We start from the raw sequence: 17875 nt of genomic DNA, 5'->3' as shown, positions 1-17875 counted from the left end.
AGAGCATGACATTCCTCAGATTTTGTAGGAGCCAGGGCTCACACATGTGACCTAGTCCCACCAATCAGACTTATCCATCTGGGAATTTGATCTGAAAGCAAACAGCTTGCGGAAGGCAGAACTGATTGTGCTGGTGAGGGTAGCAGCAGAGGCATCTGGCTTCTGAGAATGACAGTGGTTATAAGGTCTAGCTTCTGGTGCAGAAGTAGTGGCTGCTATGCTTGCAGGAAAGTTGGGTCTTGGCAGCAACATGCGCTGCAGGACTCAGTGCCTTGGGTCATTAGCGGTTAAAGAAGTTTCTTCCATCCACCAGTTCTGTGTTGTGCTTTTGGGCCCTGGTCCTAGAAGCTTCATTTGAGCCTACTTCTCCAACTTGACCCTTTTATGCTTCATCCATCAACGTCAGTTTCTGTTACTTACAATTAAGAGAGAACCTCAGCTGATGTCAGTAGATAACTCCAATGAATGCTGAACTCTCAGCTCTAGTTTGCTCCAGGAGACTGCTCCATTCACCCTGTTCTCCCACCCTTGCTGACTAAGCTAGTTCTTCCATTAGAGCATGCGTCAGGACATGGCATGCTGACTCTGTTGTTATCTTGCTTGGGTTCCAACCCCAACTCTCCCACTTACTTTCTGTATGAATTTTGTAAAGGTTACCTCACCTCTCTGTACATCAGTTCCCTTATCTGCAAAATGGGGACAATGATAATATCTAACTCCTAGGTTTACTGTAAAGAGGAACTGATTTAATGCATGCATGAAGCGCTTGAATCAGTACCTAAATGCTCAATAAATGTGAGCTGATGTGTTGTTCTTTCTCACAGTTCCCATGTCTTTCCTTCCATAATACTCTACACAGAGTGTAATTAAAGGCTCACAGGGTGGTAATTGGATTAAGATATGTCTTCCACATGCGCTGTTAAGCTCTACAAAAAAAGGGGCTGTTTATTTTGCTCTCCATTATATTCCCAGTTCCTAGCATGATATGTATTTATTTAATAAGTGCAGGGTGGATGTTGTCGTAGGATCCCAGGAACCTTGAGCGATGTGGTCCTCCCCTCCCAGTTCACTGAGACAGGCCGGCTTCAGCAGCACCCGGTCTTCCTGGCAGCCTCACCCCAAGGTCCTTGTCTTTAGTGACTTATTTTTCGTGACCCACAACTGACCCTTTCCCGCAGAGCACAAACCCTAGCCCAGATGCTGCTCTTTCCCTTGATGCCCTGATTTCTCTGGTTCTCAGCACTGAGCATTTTCTGCTGACTCCATACCTTCTGAAAGCTGTTTGAAGCCAGATGGGAGGAAGAGAGAAAACAGGTTTCATTCATCACCTTTCCAGACTCTGAAAGAAATAACAACAACAACAACAACAACAACAACAACAACAACAGTATCATATGTTGAGTGTTTCCTATAAACTTGCATTTTTCATAGAGCTTCATATGAGTTAATTTATTTAATACTTACCACAATCCTAGGAAAAAGACATTGTTGCCCCCATTTTGCAGAGGGAAAAGTAAGTCCCCAGAAGGAAAGAAAAAGGGAAGGAAGGAAGAGGGAAGAGCAGGGAAAGGAGGAAGGAAGAAAGGTTTTCTGCTAGAGGAGAGTTTCACTTGCTCAGAACACTGGTTTTCATAAGAATTTCTCTATTGCAGCAGAGGTAACTCTGAAAATAATATTGATGGATAAATTATAGAAGGTGATACTGAATGTGTACCTATCCTCAGATCAGTTTTATAATTAAATAAAAGTATAATTTTTTATACCTTTCACCTGCTTACTATTTGCAGGGGTTTTTTCCCCTCCCAAATCTAATGTAAGTAATAGGAACTATACAGACAATTAAGAAATCTTTACAGCTTATTTCTGGTTAATTGGCATTTTCCTATAAAATATTTAAAACTTAGCCTTTGGTTTTCAGACTCTTTTTTCAGAGAGTCATATGTTTTGCTACTAGGAGTTACCATGTGCAGGTGGGGCGTCCCGTGTTGGGATTATTTGGGCATTTTCACAGATGCTGTCCCACCACTGATACTCACCGGGAGTTGGGGGTGGGGGGCTTATTGTGCATTTTCTATGTTTAGATCTTCCTGATGTTGTTCCATTTTATTATTTTTTTTTTTCCCAAAGAAAGGGAAAGACAGTGTGCCGGTTCCCTTGCAGGCACTGTTACCCAGCCAAAGCTGTCTTCCCGTTGTAATGCTCTGTGCAATTCAACCAAGCTCAGAGAAACACATTTGCAAGGTTAGCGTGTGGGGCAGTTGCCAGAAAATGTGCTGCAAACTGTGTCCCAGGAAGGATTTCTCTCTCTCTCTTTGACAGGCCTTGAGAAAAGATGCTCACAAGCCCTCTGCGAAACCAGGTGGGTGGTTTGGGACTTGGAGCCCAGTTGGCAACCACTCTGTATGAGTATGGTGCATGATCTGTGACCGCTGTAGCAAATTACTACAAACTTGGTGGCTTCAGACCACAGAAATTTATTCTCTCACAGTTCTGGAGGCCAGAAATCTGAAATTAAGGTGCCAGTAGGATCGATTCCTTCTGGGGGTCTGAGAGACAACTTAGGCCATGCATGTCAACCAGCTTCTGGTGGCTACCTTGGCATCCCTTGGCTTACAGACATATCACTGTAATCTCTGATTCTGGCCTCACATTGCTTTCTTCCCAATGTGTCTTCCCCCCCTTCTCTTCTCTTCTAAGGACATTGGTCACTGGATTTACGACTCAGCATTATCTAGGATGATCTCTCATCTTGAGATCCTTAACTGCATTTGCACAGGCCCTTTTTTCAAGTAAGGTCACATTCACAGGTTTTGAATGAACAGATCTATACAGGAGCCATCAAACCCATTACACATGGTGAATTGAGAAGATGTCTCAGGACCCACTGGGGTAAGGCAAGGCTTTCATTAAGCAGCAGATGACAGGCCTTTGGCACTCCTGAATTTGCAGGATTCCCACCTTCGTCTCTCTGTGGTCCCCTGTTTCTGAAAGGTGGTGTGGTCGGGCCTGCACATCACGTGTCTCTTGGCAAAGAGCTCCTCCAGCTCTGAGTGCTAAGGAGAGGTACTGAGGGAGTTGCCCGCATTTATAACCTCAGGAGGGAAGCCTTGGTGTTCAAAAAGTTATGGTGGACTCTTAGAGCTTATCCTAGGCTTAGGAGTCGAAAACGTGACTAAGTATAAACATCACTCAGGTTGTTTATTAATAACAGAAATTCTCAGATCTGTATACCTAGTTTGCTAAGAGCTGCCATAACCAAACACCACAGACAGGATGGCTTAAACAACAGTGATTTATTTTCTCGCAGTTCTGGAAGCTGGAGGCGTATGATTGAGGAGTCAGCAAGTTTGGTTTCTCCTGAGGTTTCTATTTTTGGGTTTCAGATAACCAGTTTCTCACTGTGTCCTCATTGGTCTTTCTTCTGTGCACACATAAGTCTGGTGACTTCCTTCTTCTTGGGGCATGAGTCAGACTGGCTCAGGGCATACCCTAACAACTTCATTTTAACTTATTCACCTCTTTAAAGACTTTATGTCCAAATAAGGTTATATGCTGAGGTACCAGGGGTTGGGGCTTCAACACAGGTTTTGGTGGGGGCATAATTTAGTTCATAACACAACCCGAGAGATTCTGATTTTAGTACATCTGGGGTGAGGCTAACAAACTTTTTTTTTTTTTTTTAGCTATGCCCTAGGTGATTCCATTTGGTTAGAGTGGAGGGAGTTAGAGTCAACCCTTGGAGAAACGATGTCTTGCTGGATTAGTAATCGTTTTGATGTTTGCTTTGGCTTTATATCTTTACATCAGCCAGATTCTTCTATATACCACATATTTGGCAACAAGTTAATGAAAATAGAAAATACTCCGTGACCCTTTGCAGACATTCCCCAAGACCCTGCCTTTGTCTTTGATCTCTTCTCATTCTATTTCAATGACTTTGAATCTGAGCTTGTTTTGCATCCTGCCTTTTGGACTTCTGACATAGACTTAGCCATGCACTACTTAAGGATTTTGACTCAGACCCATGCTATTAGTTTTTTCCATACCTCCAATCAGATTTGCTGTTCACGAAGTAAATCCCAGGATGCACCTGCTCAACTAACAACTCTTAAGTTTGAGAGCTTGGACACGTGAAAGTCGGCATTATAGGGGTCTCCGGACTGCTTCTCGAGACTCAGGGAGGCAGGAAGCCAGGCGGTGACTTGGAGATGTCACCCTGGAGAAAAGAAAAGAGCTTGTCAACTGACGTAAAGACCCCTGTCCTCAGATTTATACAGTCTGTCTGTGCCTCTCCCTTAAGTCTTACACTTTCTGAGACTGAAGTTTGTTCTTGTGACTCCTCTTCCTCTTTTACATTGTCCCAGATGCTCATTTTAACCCAGTTTCTACTTCATCAAAATATCTGGATTGGTGGGGAGAGGGCACACCAAAGTGTATGTTTACTTTGGATACTGTCTTCTTCTGAGGGGTGGCCAGAGTGGAAAACAACAGAAAGCCACATGGGCAATATGTTGTGCTGAGTCCGTGTTGTCTTGTTTAATCTTTACAGCAGCCCCGGGAGTAGATATTAGTGTCTATATTGTACCCATTAAAAACTGGAAGTCCCATGGCTAATAACTGCTGCATCTGCGATTCAAACCCAAGTGTTACTGTTTCCTTTTCCAAATCTGCCACATCACTTTTTATAGGTCCCTATAAGCCTTGAAGATATTTCAAGTTTATCTCTTCAGTATAAACGTAGTGAACATCGTTATTTTATAGTGTGACAATGCTAATAAATGAGCTCTTTGTGGGTCTGTTTCTGTTGTCTGTTGATCTTAGTGATTTTCTAATTGTTATTTTCCCATGTCTTTCTGACTATTTGATTATGTGTTGATGATTATACTTAAAAGTATTTGTGATAATAATTGAAGGCTTAGAATATAGATCTCTCCCTTCAGAAAGTATTTGAATGTGAATCTTCCAGACACTAGGAGTTACTTCAGTCCGGAATCACTTCCATCCAAGACCCAGACTTGATGTTTTCAGAACCACCAGGTGACTTGAAACTTTCCAGGGACTGGTTTGCTTCTGGCTCATCCTGCCCTTGAGGGATTAGTGTTTTGTCCTTTGGGATCTTAGTTTTCTATGTGTGGGGTCTCAGATTTCCCTCCATGTGTCTCTGGGCTTTGACACCTATCCTCACCCCGGGTAATAGGAAAAGATTCTGATTTCCTAAGAATAGACAATTCCATCAGGTGAAAGTAGCTACCATGCCCATCAATCTCAATTTCCTTGTTCTGCTGTGGCAAGGTAATTCCCTATGAAATTTTCAGCTTTTCATTGTTTTGAAGATTTGGTTTTAAAATTCTATCCAGCATGCTTACTTGTTTCATTAGGAGGGCTTGCTCAAATAATGTAGTCTGCCATTACCAGAACACGGAAATCTAGAGGCTTGTATTTTTTCTTCTCACTCCTTCCTGGGGCTTTATCTCTGCCATTTTTCTTCTGTGAGGTGGCTGCCTTTTACACTGTCCAGATCCCTTCCACTGGTCCTCACCACAGCAGTTTGGGCCTGTGGATTAGTGGTTTGTTTGATAGCTGAACAGTTGTGCTACATTCGTGGATGTCTTATATAGTCCCAAGCAGTCTTGAAAACGAAGGCTATCTCTGTTTATAAACTGTTAGGAAATAAAACCCACTGAAGCTGAGTGCCCAATTATTAGCCTTTTGTAATGTGACAAACACAGGCATAATCGCGGCACTTCGTAAACCAGTAATTTGAGAAGATTCTGCCCAGGAGTATAAAATAATGAGCTTTTAAAATAGGTATATGTGCGCATGTGTGTGTGTGTAGTAAAGAATTTGGTTTTGGCCAAATAGCAGGTTGGCCTTTGCCTTCAGCTTTTGGGAGGAAATCTATGTCATACCTGACAGAATGCCCTTGTTCAGGATAGGGGCTAGTAACATCAGAAAGACCAACCATGTGATTGAAGGTGGGGGCTTTGGGTTACACAGTGTCACTTGACTTGGAGTCTGAGTTCATCCACATGGACAGTCAGTTAATCAATCATGCCAGAGTAATGAAGTCACAATAAAAACTCTGGACACTGAAGCTCCAGTGAGTTTCTCTGATTGACTGTGCTTTGTGTGTATGGTCACATGCCCATACCAGGACCCCTAGAGGAGGGGATGATGGAAGCTTCATGTTTGGGGCCCCTCAGTCTCTGACCTGTACATCTCTTCCTTTGACTGATGGTAATTTGTATCCTTTGCCATAATAAACCATAGCTGTGGGTATAACAGGTTTCACTGAGTTCTGTGAGTTCTAGCAAATTATTGAAACTGAGGGTGGTTTGGGGACCCCTTGAACTTATAAGGAATTAGGGTGGTCTGATAAAGGACCATTCCCCTCAGCCTTCCCACTTTGACTAAAACTGGGCTGTGTGTGTGTGTGTGTATGTGTGTGTGTGTGTGTGAGTGAGTAGGATAACACTGGCACGTGGTTCTTATAATTAGAACAGCCTGACTCAGATGTTAATATATTAGCAAGTCTTAGATATTTTTCTCCTTGCATCTTTATGTTCAACTTGCTGACTGTGAGATCTTTTCCTCTGGCCTTTTTGTCTAAAACCAAACTCTGGCTCTGTATGTTGTTTTTATCCCATGTGTTTTGTACCCATTCGTAGTCCCTGTCAGTCTGTTTTCTTTGCCTGCAACTCTGGTTAAGGAAAGAAAGTGAACTCACAGAAGTGATTTTTCCCTACTAAGATTTGGGCCCTCCTAGATCACACTGACGAGAAATGTGACGATGGTCTGTCTCTGTTCCAGAGGAGATTGGAAGAGCAGAGGCATACAGGCTCTAGCATGGTTTCGTAACTTTTCCCTGTGGTAGCACAATGAGAAGGATTCCAGCAGGCTAACTCCTCAGCCCTAAGCAGCCAGGTGATTCTCTATTTGAATGTTCCTGCAGTGAAAATGCAGCTACGCCCACCAGCGTCACCGGGCAGTTTAGTACCTGCAGCTGAACTCCTGGCAGGTAACAATGAAATTGTCAGCATTTCCTTTTTGTTTCCTTTCAAGCAGGCAGGGCGTCGTTTTTATCCCTTGGTTGAGCACATGAATCAATCCTTTGTGCACGTTCAGTGGGACTGTGCGTGTTTTCAGAAACTGTCTGGCTTTATATCTGGCAGGTGTTCGTGTTGGGCAGTCGTTCTGCAAATAAGAAAAAAAAAAATAATGCAGATTCTTACATGTCTCCAGATTGAATTCTAAGGCAGTCACAGGAGATTGTTGTTTTCTGGCCTGGTATTTGGTTTCAGTTATTTTAATTCTTACATATATGCCACCCAGAACTAAAGTTAGTTAAAACAAATGATTTTAAAATATTGGTGTTTTGCAGTTGTGGTTGACAGAGAGGGGAGGAGACACGAATGGTAATGTGGACAAGTAGAAGAAGGGATATCTATAAATGTTTTAATGCCTGCAAAACTGGGTGTGCTTCAATCTTATGTATTTCATTTTCCAACCATACTCTATTTAAAAGGAGTCAATCTAGCTCGGCTTAATTCCTGCCTTGAGACCATTCATAAGGCGCTCTCTAAGTACAGCACTTTGCACGCCTCCATGAGCAAAGGTGGGGGGGTTATGCATCAATTAACTTCTCAGGAACCTTTTGTCTATGGGGTGTCCATAGTCAAAAAAAAAAATTCCAAGGTGATTAGGAGACCAACACATATGCAATAGTTTATGGGTATAGTGCTTCTAAGAGAACCCCCAAACACAGATTTACATCAAAGAAAAAAATAGAGTAGATCTTGCTTTGCCAATGCCAGAAGAGCCATTTTGGTTGAGAGTGATCCCTAATATCATTAAAAATTGGTATATTATATGAATGTTCCTTTTTACCCAACTTATTTAGGAATATGTCTATCTTATGAAGGAAACTTGCCTTTTTATTTAATTTCTGCATTGGAAAATAGATATGAGTGCATCCCATAAATAGAGTTCACTTATCCTGGTTTAAAAAGACATATTCAATACAGCAATTCATACAATGCCAGAGTTTTGCCAAACTTAAGATATTAAATTAAAATGCTAATTACTAAATCCTAATGCTAAAATAATACATATTGAAATACTTAAAATACTAAAAAGTGAGTTAAATTCCCTAACAGGATGGGAATCAGTGTAAAACTACTTCGAAAATTCTCCACACTTTGGTATCTTACTACAGAGTCCAGGGATGGGCTTTCAGATACCCACAAATGAAATTATATAGAATATTGTGTATGTGCACAAGTGTATTTGGGGGAGAGATGGTCCATTATTTTGGCTTTTAGGGGGTTTAAACACCACTGTAAGTTTAGATGTTGGGCAGAGGAGATGCCATCACATTTTTGTACCTACTCAGTCTAAGATATATGTATAACCAGGGAGGTGTGTTGACCCTTTTCATTTTAGGGTCCTATTTCCAGAATTATAAGACATGTCTCAGTTTGGTCATAGAGACACAAGGGCTAAGGCTTCTTCAGCCCTATTTTTATCATCTCTTCCAACTTACTAGTGGACTTTGTGGATCATCTAGAGGTTGCACTTGGAAGCTGAACAGTGTCTTGAATAAATATAATTCTAGGTACTAGAGAGAAACTGTGTGTGTGTGTGTGTGTGTGTGTGTGTGTGTGTGTGTGTGTGTTTCTCTGTGCCTGAAAAGTAGTAGATATTAAAAAGATATTTATTGAGTAAATCAATGGACAAATAAAACACATATCAAAATGAGTGAATAACCAAATAATTAGAATGATATGTAATTTAACTTCTTGAGTGGAGCCCCTACTTGGTTAAAAAAAAAAAAAAAAGAAAATTGGAAAAGAGAATTTAGAAGTTTTTTCTGTGATCTCCTGCAGGAGAAAGATACCATGCTGGTTGTCAATGATTTTGAAGTTCTCAAAAAACTTTCCCAGAGATGATAATTTTCTTTCTTTTTTTCTTCCTTTCTTTTATTTTCTCTCTTGAAACAAAAATCAGCTATCCAGCTTGATAAAGTCAATCTTAAATTATATTGTGCATGGTCTCTTCTGGATAACTTTGAGTGGACCCAAGGGTACAGTAGCCGGTTTGGTTTCTTCCACGTTGATTTTGAGGATCCTGCTAGACCTCGAGTTCCTTACACATCAGCCAAGGAGTATGCCAAGATCATCCGAAATAATGGACTAAAGGAAAGTCTATAAAAGACGGCTGTCCCATGTCTGCTGGAGAAGAGGCCTCTGCTTTTGGAAAGGATGTCTGCTTTGGTGATCCTTCAGACAATCTCAAGTTGCCTTTGTAATCATCTCCTACCAGCTGATCCATGATTATAAAGTCTGAATATGTAATGCCTGGGGATGTATTTAATGATGGCCTTTACTCTATTTGCATGTGGATCAATGAGGCTTTGAAAAAAAATAGAATAGAAAACCACTGAAATTGATTTTTATGTTAAGAAATCAGATAGACTTGGAAACTTCAATTTAAATCCTTAGAATTTTTCTAGAAAAAAATAATGCAAAATTTATAAAGATAGCATGCTCATGATTTGCAGCTCTAACAGCAAGACCACTTATTATAAGAATACTTATTTACGAACCTAGTTTTTCTGGTTATGTCAGTTATTGTTTGCTTTGTAGGTACTTTTTCCTGTGGTCCATAATTTTTCTACTGTTTAATCTAGTATAAAAAATCAAAATTAAAAGTCACATTATACAGTTATGCATTCTCTTCAACAAAGGGATTAATTGATAACACATTTAATAAAATGGATTTGTTGATGTGTTTGGCACATGTTTTCTTAATGCGTGAACAAGTACATCTTTCTCTTGTCTGATGAATTATTTTCGAAAAATAGTAAATTAATAAAACAAATTAGACTCTGAATGGCAGAAAGAGCATTTGAATTGATGTTCAGCAGAAACCGAATTCCTACTCCACAGTGACATCAAATGGAGGGCAAAATAATAAGCAGAGCATATTCTATACTTTGGAGTATTTTTTAAGAATTTAAGATCTATAAGAACATTGATGACATCCATGAAATACACACATAGACTGAATGACCTACATGAGTAGAAGACGTGTGTGCACATCTGAGATGTATATGGCATTGGATTGCAATTGGACATTTTGCTGAACTTCCCCAGTTGGGGTCAGTAGTAGATGTAGGGCTTCCTCTGGACGTCATGTGTCCACACCAGCAAACCTTTTCATATTTAATGAATTTGGACTCTCACCTACATATTTAAGTAGTATTTACTCAACATTCATTTGTGATCAAGCTTGAAGCTAACAGGCAAGTATCATCACCCCCATTTGCAGACTGAGAAACTGAGGATGCACTGATGTAGATTTTCCTCAAGTCACATGTGTACTTGTTTCCTGGACCCGGCACTTCTTTGGCATTAGCTCTGTGCTCTGTCCAGCACACCATAGGCTCAGGTGTCATAGAAGTCTCCTTTGCATTTTTTTGAATAAAGGGAAAAAGAAACAAAGGTGTGGAGTTGCCTTATGGAGAGGACGTGGGGAATGTATTCTTCTGTGTTCTCATTCTGCTTCCCTGAGAAAGCTATACATACTTTGCCATTCCCATAAGGCCTTTGGCCCTGAGCAGACACTATGCGTTTTTAAAAAAGCACTGTGGTCAATTTCTAGATCGTTTTCATGTTCATAATCAGGGAATTATTTACAGCAAAGAATACTGTCTCGGTAACTTTGGACAGAGTGAGAAAGAAATGGTCGTAGTAGTTCAATAAACGTGGATGCACTGGGGAAAATTATATTAAGATTAAAATGGTATACATAGGAAATTCTATTACATCTTTGCCACTGTTTTGTTATTTTTATTGTTCAATGAGACATTATCTCACAATTTGTGTTCATTTAAAAAGCACATTTCCAAATCTTATTTCATTCCTCTCCTATCCAGACTGTCTTTTTCATTTTTACCATGTATCTTATTCACAATTTATGTGCCCTCCTTATATTATCTTGCAAGACAACTGAGTTTTCCTTTTAATTAGGATGTCGTTTTGAATATTACTTATCCTACAGGGCATATTTACAAGTTTTACAACAATACAAATGAGCTCTGCATTTTCGTTACCAAAACCAGAAAATTAATATTCGTGATGTAAATAAAACGATCTGTCACATTTGGTGTACCAGGTGAAATATGCATTTCAGCTGCAGTGCCCGGGCTTCCTCACAGAGCGGTGGCTTTCTGCAGCTCTCAGCTGGGTTTCAGGGGCCAGCTCTTCGTCCCAGAAATGGATCAAACCAAGGGTGCTTCCTCAATTAGTCCTGTAAATTAGAATTGTCATGAGTTTAGGTAAAGGAAAAAAAAAAAAAAACACCACCAAAAATCTAACAGCCCCTGCAGTATTTTAATTAATGTTATTTTTAATTGCTTATATTAGCATTTGAAAATGAGATTGATTGGCTTTTGCCCGTCACAGAAACAGAACTTGGATTCTTTAAATGGAAAAACAGGAGTTGTTAATTATACTTAAAAATCCATAGATACTGTACTTTAGATGTCTTGAAGGTCATCTGAGGCTTGTAAAGTACATGTTTTATGTCTGTTTTATCTAAGGAGAAACTTGGATATCACAATGATGGATTGGATCTACTTGTATTTCTTTCTTCTTCCTTGCTTTTTTTTTTTTTTTTTAAGAGAATGTTATTAACATCCTGGGGATCACTTTTCAAGAATTGTCGGATTTTGGGGGATAGTTTTTATTTTAGGGTAAGTTATTTCTGAACTGCTAAAAACATATAGACAATAACAGTAGCCCATTTTCATTTTGATGTGCAGGGCTTTAGTTTTATAACTCCTGTGAACACCAGCAGGAAATGTCCACCTAAGCCCTTTATTGAATGAGAAGGTACGAGTTCTCATTAAGAAACCCGTAAACTAAGAAGCTGCCAACCTTGGTATTTGGCAGTAGCATGCCAGTCAGGCTTTTGTGCTCTGGGAATTTGTGTTCGGCCGTAGCTTTTAATTATTTTTATGAACGAGGGAATAATGAATACATTTGTAATATATTGAGAAAATTCCCCAACACTGACTGACCAAAAAGTAGATTTATATGATAATCCTTAAACACCAATTCTATTGCTCAGTGCTAGGCAGAGAGAAAATAGAATACTGGGCTTCATTACTGAGAGAGCAGAATAAATCAAAGCTGATGGAATTAATACTGTTTAATTACTAGCAATACACCTTACCTGGAGAACACATATTCATCACCGATGACAATATTTTAGGCTCTAGTTGTCCTGGGAGGGATATAGTACTTAGCACAAAGCATGATGAGCCTTGAAGAATGAAATTAGAAGAAAATTTGACATAGAGGCACTTTATGGTGGCCTTCATGAAGTGAGAATAAACCTTATTAATTGTGGCAGTGGTGAGATGGGGAGATGTTGTAGAAGCACTGGGCTAGGGTCACAGGGAAGAGCGGTCCCCAGTGGTGAGAGTTAATGAGTGTTTCTTGTAGACAGTAAATGTCTGTTGCCCTAGGTTTTCCTGGTATCTGTAACTGTCATCTGACCCATGACTGGCTTATGTGGCCTTGTCTGAGAGGCTATTGGTACCTGGTATGGGGCAAATATAGAGTAATCATTAAGACTGTGGGCTCTGGAGCCCATTCACCTGGATTTACATCTTGGTTCTGACATTTAGTAACCAAGCCACTTACTGAACCTCCCCGTGCCTCAGTTTTCCTATCTGGAAAATGGCCTCCTTATAAGGCTTTTGCAAGACATATGTAATCTGACAGATGTAACCTGTTTAGACAGTTCCCAGAACACGGGAAGGGCAGGGTTAGTGTGCACCATTGTTTGTAACTGTCAGACTTGTTCACACTGATCCCCCAGCAATTTGTCAATTACAGCATAGATGTTTCTAACTCTGGTTCTATGTTCTACCTCCATGTCCTGCACAGGTTTCTGCTCTGGTAAGTGGTGATTCACTGTCACTCTGATTTTCTCTCCCCAATTTTTGTGTTAGTGGTTTTCCTTGTGATCTCAGTTCTCTGACTGACCTAAGAAATATTGCTAACTTGGCTTTTATTTTTTGGTTTGTTGTTGTTGTTGTTGTTGTTGTTGTTTTGTTAGGGGGGTGCAATACCTTCCAAGCTCCTTACATATCAGGCCAGAAATAGGAAATAGCCGTTATTTTTATAATCATTAGAATATAAGGTTCCCAGCATCCCAATTAGGACATCTTTATTAAACTAAACTGTGCAATATATTGTGGACATTCAACGATGCACACAAGACAGCTCTTCTTCTCCAAAGAAGTTCATAGTCTGGTTGGGGAACCAGAAAGAAAAGATAGCAGATGATGCTGGGTGAATTTTCTAGATAGTAGGGGTAGGGTGAGCTCTCTGCTAAATGGGGTGGGCAAATATGGCTTCATGGGCAAGGGAAATAATATAATATTAAAAACAGTATGATAATATGAGTAATATAGGCAATGAGATGGAAGTGGAAAGCATGAAACTTTGGTGTGGGATGCAGCACCCAGGCCAGTTCACCTTGGGGAAGGAGTGGGAAGATTGGAATGTGGAGAGTCTGATGTTCTTGGTCTTGGTTTTCTTGTAGAACAAGTCAAAGATTTCTGAGCAGGATGGTGAAGATTTAAAAGCAATATGTCAAAAGATGGCAAAGAAACTAAGATGTAGGAACCAGTTAGAAAGCTGCTTGTAGCAGAATATAGTTGATGTGTTAAGGGCTCTATTTAAGGTAGGAAGTGCATATATGAAAAGTTAATATATAATTATAATTAATGTATGAAAAGTACACAGGAACTTAAATGCAACATGGTCTCTTGGATCAGATCCTGGAACAGAAAAAGAGATTAGTGGAAACACTGGGAAATCCAAATAAAGTCTTCAGTTTAATTAATGGTGCTTTGCCAATGTGAACTCCTTAGGTTTGCTGAATAAATAAAGCATGGTCATGTAAGAGGTTAACATGAGGGGAAGCTGGGTGAAGAAAGTATGAAATGCTCAGTACTCTTTTTACAACTCTTTTGTAAATCTAAAATTATTCTCCCCAAAAGTTTCTAAAAATGTACATAGAAGAGTTAATAATATATTCTGAGAATATATTGGATATAAGCATATATTATAATCTACATATACTGAGCTAAAACACAGCTGTATTTTATAACCACTGGTAATGTCTTGACATGTCCTTTTATCTCTCTTGGGGTTGTGCTTTAAAGGCTCCTTTTTTCTTCTTTATAATTTACTCTTAAGTTGTCATTAGTTAGCTTCTGTTTTATTATTAGAAAATATTTTTATTTTTTTTTAGATTAAAAAATTTTTTTTCTTATGTTTTTATTTCATTTTTGAGAGAGAGAGGCAGAGTGCAAGTCGGGGAGAGGCAGAGAGAGAGGGAGACACGGAATCTGAAGCAGGCTCCAGGCTCCAAGCTGTCAGCACAGAGCCTGATGCGGGGCTCAAACTCACGGAGTCTGAGATCATGACCTGAGCCGAAGTCAGACGCTTAACCGACTGAGCCACCCAGGTGCCCTTAGAAAATATTTTTAAAGACAAACTTCATCTGTCACAGTGATTCATTGCATGTTGAAGTCATGGAGGTAGATAAGTCGCTGATGGCTCTGTAAAGGAACAATGGTACAACTGATGAAAAATGGCAAGCATACACATTACTCCATCTAGGTGATACTTTAAACTCATCATGGCAACAAATATGTCTTAAGTGCTTGTTACGGTTTGAGATATTTAAAAATTAACTGCCACATCTCTTCTGTAATCACCAACATATTATATCTCTGCTGCACATAATGTTTTTATTTGTCTGCCCTTCTAGATGGTGAACAACTTGAGGTCTTATTTATCTTAATATTTCCAGTACCTTTTGCATGATATCTGGCAATTCTAAGGAATTTATAAATGTGGGTTAAATCATTGATGCAGTGGATGTTAGGTAGTCAAATTCTTATTTGCAGTGGAAACCTAAGATATGGATTGACTCATTTAGTCCTTACAAGAACCGAATGAGATCAATTGTAGTTATTATCCCTGTTTTATAGATGAGTAAGCTGAGGCGGAGAAAAGGTAAATAACTTGTCTCAACTATAGAGCAGTAAAGCCAGAATTGCAAGCCATACATGTGTTTCCAAACATCAAAAAGCTACTTCATATTCTTTCCTGATAGAGTTGTGGCAGAATCAGTCCTGGCACCCTGGTTATTTTCAATAAGACACCCTGACACATAATTTAACCAAACTGGAACATTTGAATATGAAATCCCCCGTGTCTCTAAAACTTCGGCGGATTTTCCATATTCCACAGCTAGTCATTTCACAAAGTTGTAGATGTGTGGTTTCTTCTTTTTCTAAGACTACCAGCATCTATGCCAAACATTTTCTTTGCTTCTGCACTCATCCAGCCCATTTTCTTTTTGAATCCTGTCTTCTAATGAGCTGATTACTTTTCCCAGCTATGGCATATACCAAAACAAGACTACTCCCATAATAAAGGTGCTGCATTTACAATCAAAACCACAATGAGGTATCACCTTACATCTGTCAGAATGGCTAAAATAACAAAGAGAAGAAATAACAAGTGTTGGCAATGATGTGGAGAAAAGAGAACCCTCATACAGTGTTGGTGGGAAATATAAATTGGTACAGCCATTGGGGAAAATAATATGGAGATTTCTCAAAAAATTAAAAATAAAGACACCCTAAGATCCAGTAATTCCAGTACTGGTTATTTACCCAAAGAAAACAAAACCCCTAGTTTGAAAAGATATATGCATCCCTATATTTATTGAAACATTATTTACAATAGTCAAGATATGGAAGCAACCCAAGTGTCTATTGATAGATGAGTGGATAAAGAAGTGTGGCATGCATAAATAATGGAATATTACTCAGCCATAAAAAAGAATGAAATCCTGACACTTGTGACATGGTGGATGGACCTAAAAGGTTGTCCTCATCTGTGAAGTGAGAATTAAAATAAAACTAGCTGCTTTCTAGGACTGTAGTGAGCATTAAGAGAGATGACACAGGCAAGATCACTTAAAAACTCCTCCGTTAAGTGGTAAGTACAATGTCTTATAAGTGGTAGCTCTTATTTTCCGTTAATAGTAATGTGAAGACTCGAAATTAGGGAAATAATTTCAGGCAATGCATTTTTGCAACATGCCCATCTCCCTTCCTGGTTTCTTCCATTTGTACTGAAGCAGTGCTTCGGTGATGGGCATCTCTACAGGCAGCTCCGAGAAAGCAGCTCATTCTTCTTGCAGTGGAGGATTATTCTTCCCTGGGATAGAGTCCATTTCACTGTTCAATTCTCCCATTACTTTTCTAGATCCACCCTGAAGAGGGGTGGAGGGTTGCCTTCTCCAAAAGTAACAGCCTTCCCAAGGCTGCTGCCTGTGGAGTCATGATTTGGGAACTGTCCTGCAGCAAATGTAAGTCTGTGGTGGCCGCCATGCACCCTTTGTCCTCTCCATGTTGTATAGAACCAAAAATATTTTACTTACTAGTTACATAGCAACAGAGAACTGGCAGAGAGATCACACTACCTTTCCATTCTCCTGTAAATGTCTCTCTCCCTCTCTCTTTTTCCTCCCTGTAAATGATAGTACATGGTTCTTATTACTTTAATAGGCTGTGAATTGATTTGCGTGAGAGAGAGAACTAGTGAAAGGTTTTGGCTGGGAATGAATTTTTTTCTCTGCTCTGTTTCATTTTTTTTTTTTTTTTTACAGTAGAATGCACCCCTGAAACCCTTCCAGATTTTCTACCTTCTGATCATACTGTCTATTATAATTCCGCCCGATGGCAAACTTCTCCTTATTGACTCTAAATTACATTTAATCCTGTTAGGATCACTTTTTATTGAAAGGCATGTGTTGTGATGGTGTTGACGGGAGTCCAGAAGCCGAGATGCCCAGCCAGAGGAAAATAAACTTGTGGAGTTTTGAATGGTTGTCATTTTCATGCTGGGCCCAGCTGTGTAGCCTGTTGGAGGATGTAGAGGATTGGGGTGTTCGGTACAGATAATGGTGGGCTCCCGGGTGGTGTGGAGAGCTCTCCACACAAGAAAATAATCTTTTGAGCCCAGTGGACTAAGAACCAAAGGCCATTTTGAGCTAAGACAGTATAATTCTATTAGTGAAAAGCCCTTGCAGGGGGAAATTGCCTGTGCTAAAATCTGTGCACAAATTAAAATAACAGGGCTAAGGGGGGAAATATCTCTATAAAAGGCTTTATGACTCTAGTGGATAATAATATCCTTGTCACATTAGGATCTGGGGACCTAAAGATATAGAAGCTTTTTTACACAGCATATGGGCCTTCTTTACTCAACTTTAGCCTGTGCAATAAATCCGTTCTTGGGTGCTTATTTGATGAATTTGAATGCTGTGCCAAAGCATACTTTTGTTCTCATCAGGAAAAAGTAGAAAATAGGGTCTGCATATCATTGCTGTGTGTTGACACCTTATAAGATTGCTGTCATCTAAAATCCCCATTTTGGCTAAATGTATTGCATGTGTAAGTTCTCTGTAATTTGCATGGGATATTGTGGCGACAAGTACTGTTAATATTGCTGTTTTGATATGGCGTGTAAAATTTATTTAAATGCGTAACATGCTTTAGAATAGATTCATTAGAAAGGGGTGAATTGGGAAAGAAAAAAAGCTGTCAGCACAAATGCTGTTCATTTTCCAGGGTGACAGAAATCAAAAAGTCCCAAAGACTGCAACTGTTGAATAGCTAACTTCATGTATCACAGAGCTATCTGCATGGTGGGCCCTCCTCATTGATTGGACAGCGGCTACAAATTTAAAGCTTATGCTACATTTCCCTAATTCC

The 17875-nt window shown here is 39.6% G+C and overlaps 1 protein-coding gene across 3 annotated transcripts in view; it reads left to right on the top strand.

The window, feature by feature from the left end:
• Positions 1-17875, top strand: part of LOC122218574 (cytosolic beta-glucosidase) — a 131752-nt gene that overhangs the window by 96588 nt on the left and 17289 nt on the right. The window contains exon 5 of one of the 3 annotated variants that reach the window (XM_042936789.1): positions 9007-9873. The exons of the other annotated variants lie outside the window; for them this stretch is intronic. Within the exon in view, the coding sequence (XP_042792723.1) occupies positions 9007-9209 (203 nt within the window). The 3' untranslated portion in view covers positions 9210-9873. Of the gene's footprint in view, positions 1-9006; positions 9874-17875 lie in introns of those variants that run through there. 3 annotated transcript variants of the gene reach the window in all.

Source organism: Panthera leo, chromosome B1 (genome assembly GCF_018350215.1).
Source record: "Panthera leo isolate Ple1 chromosome B1, P.leo_Ple1_pat1.1, whole genome shotgun sequence".
In the NCBI taxonomy this organism is placed as follows: domain Eukaryota; kingdom Metazoa; phylum Chordata; class Mammalia; order Carnivora; family Felidae; genus Panthera; species Panthera leo.
This window is presented reverse-complemented; position numbering and strand designations above follow the sequence as displayed.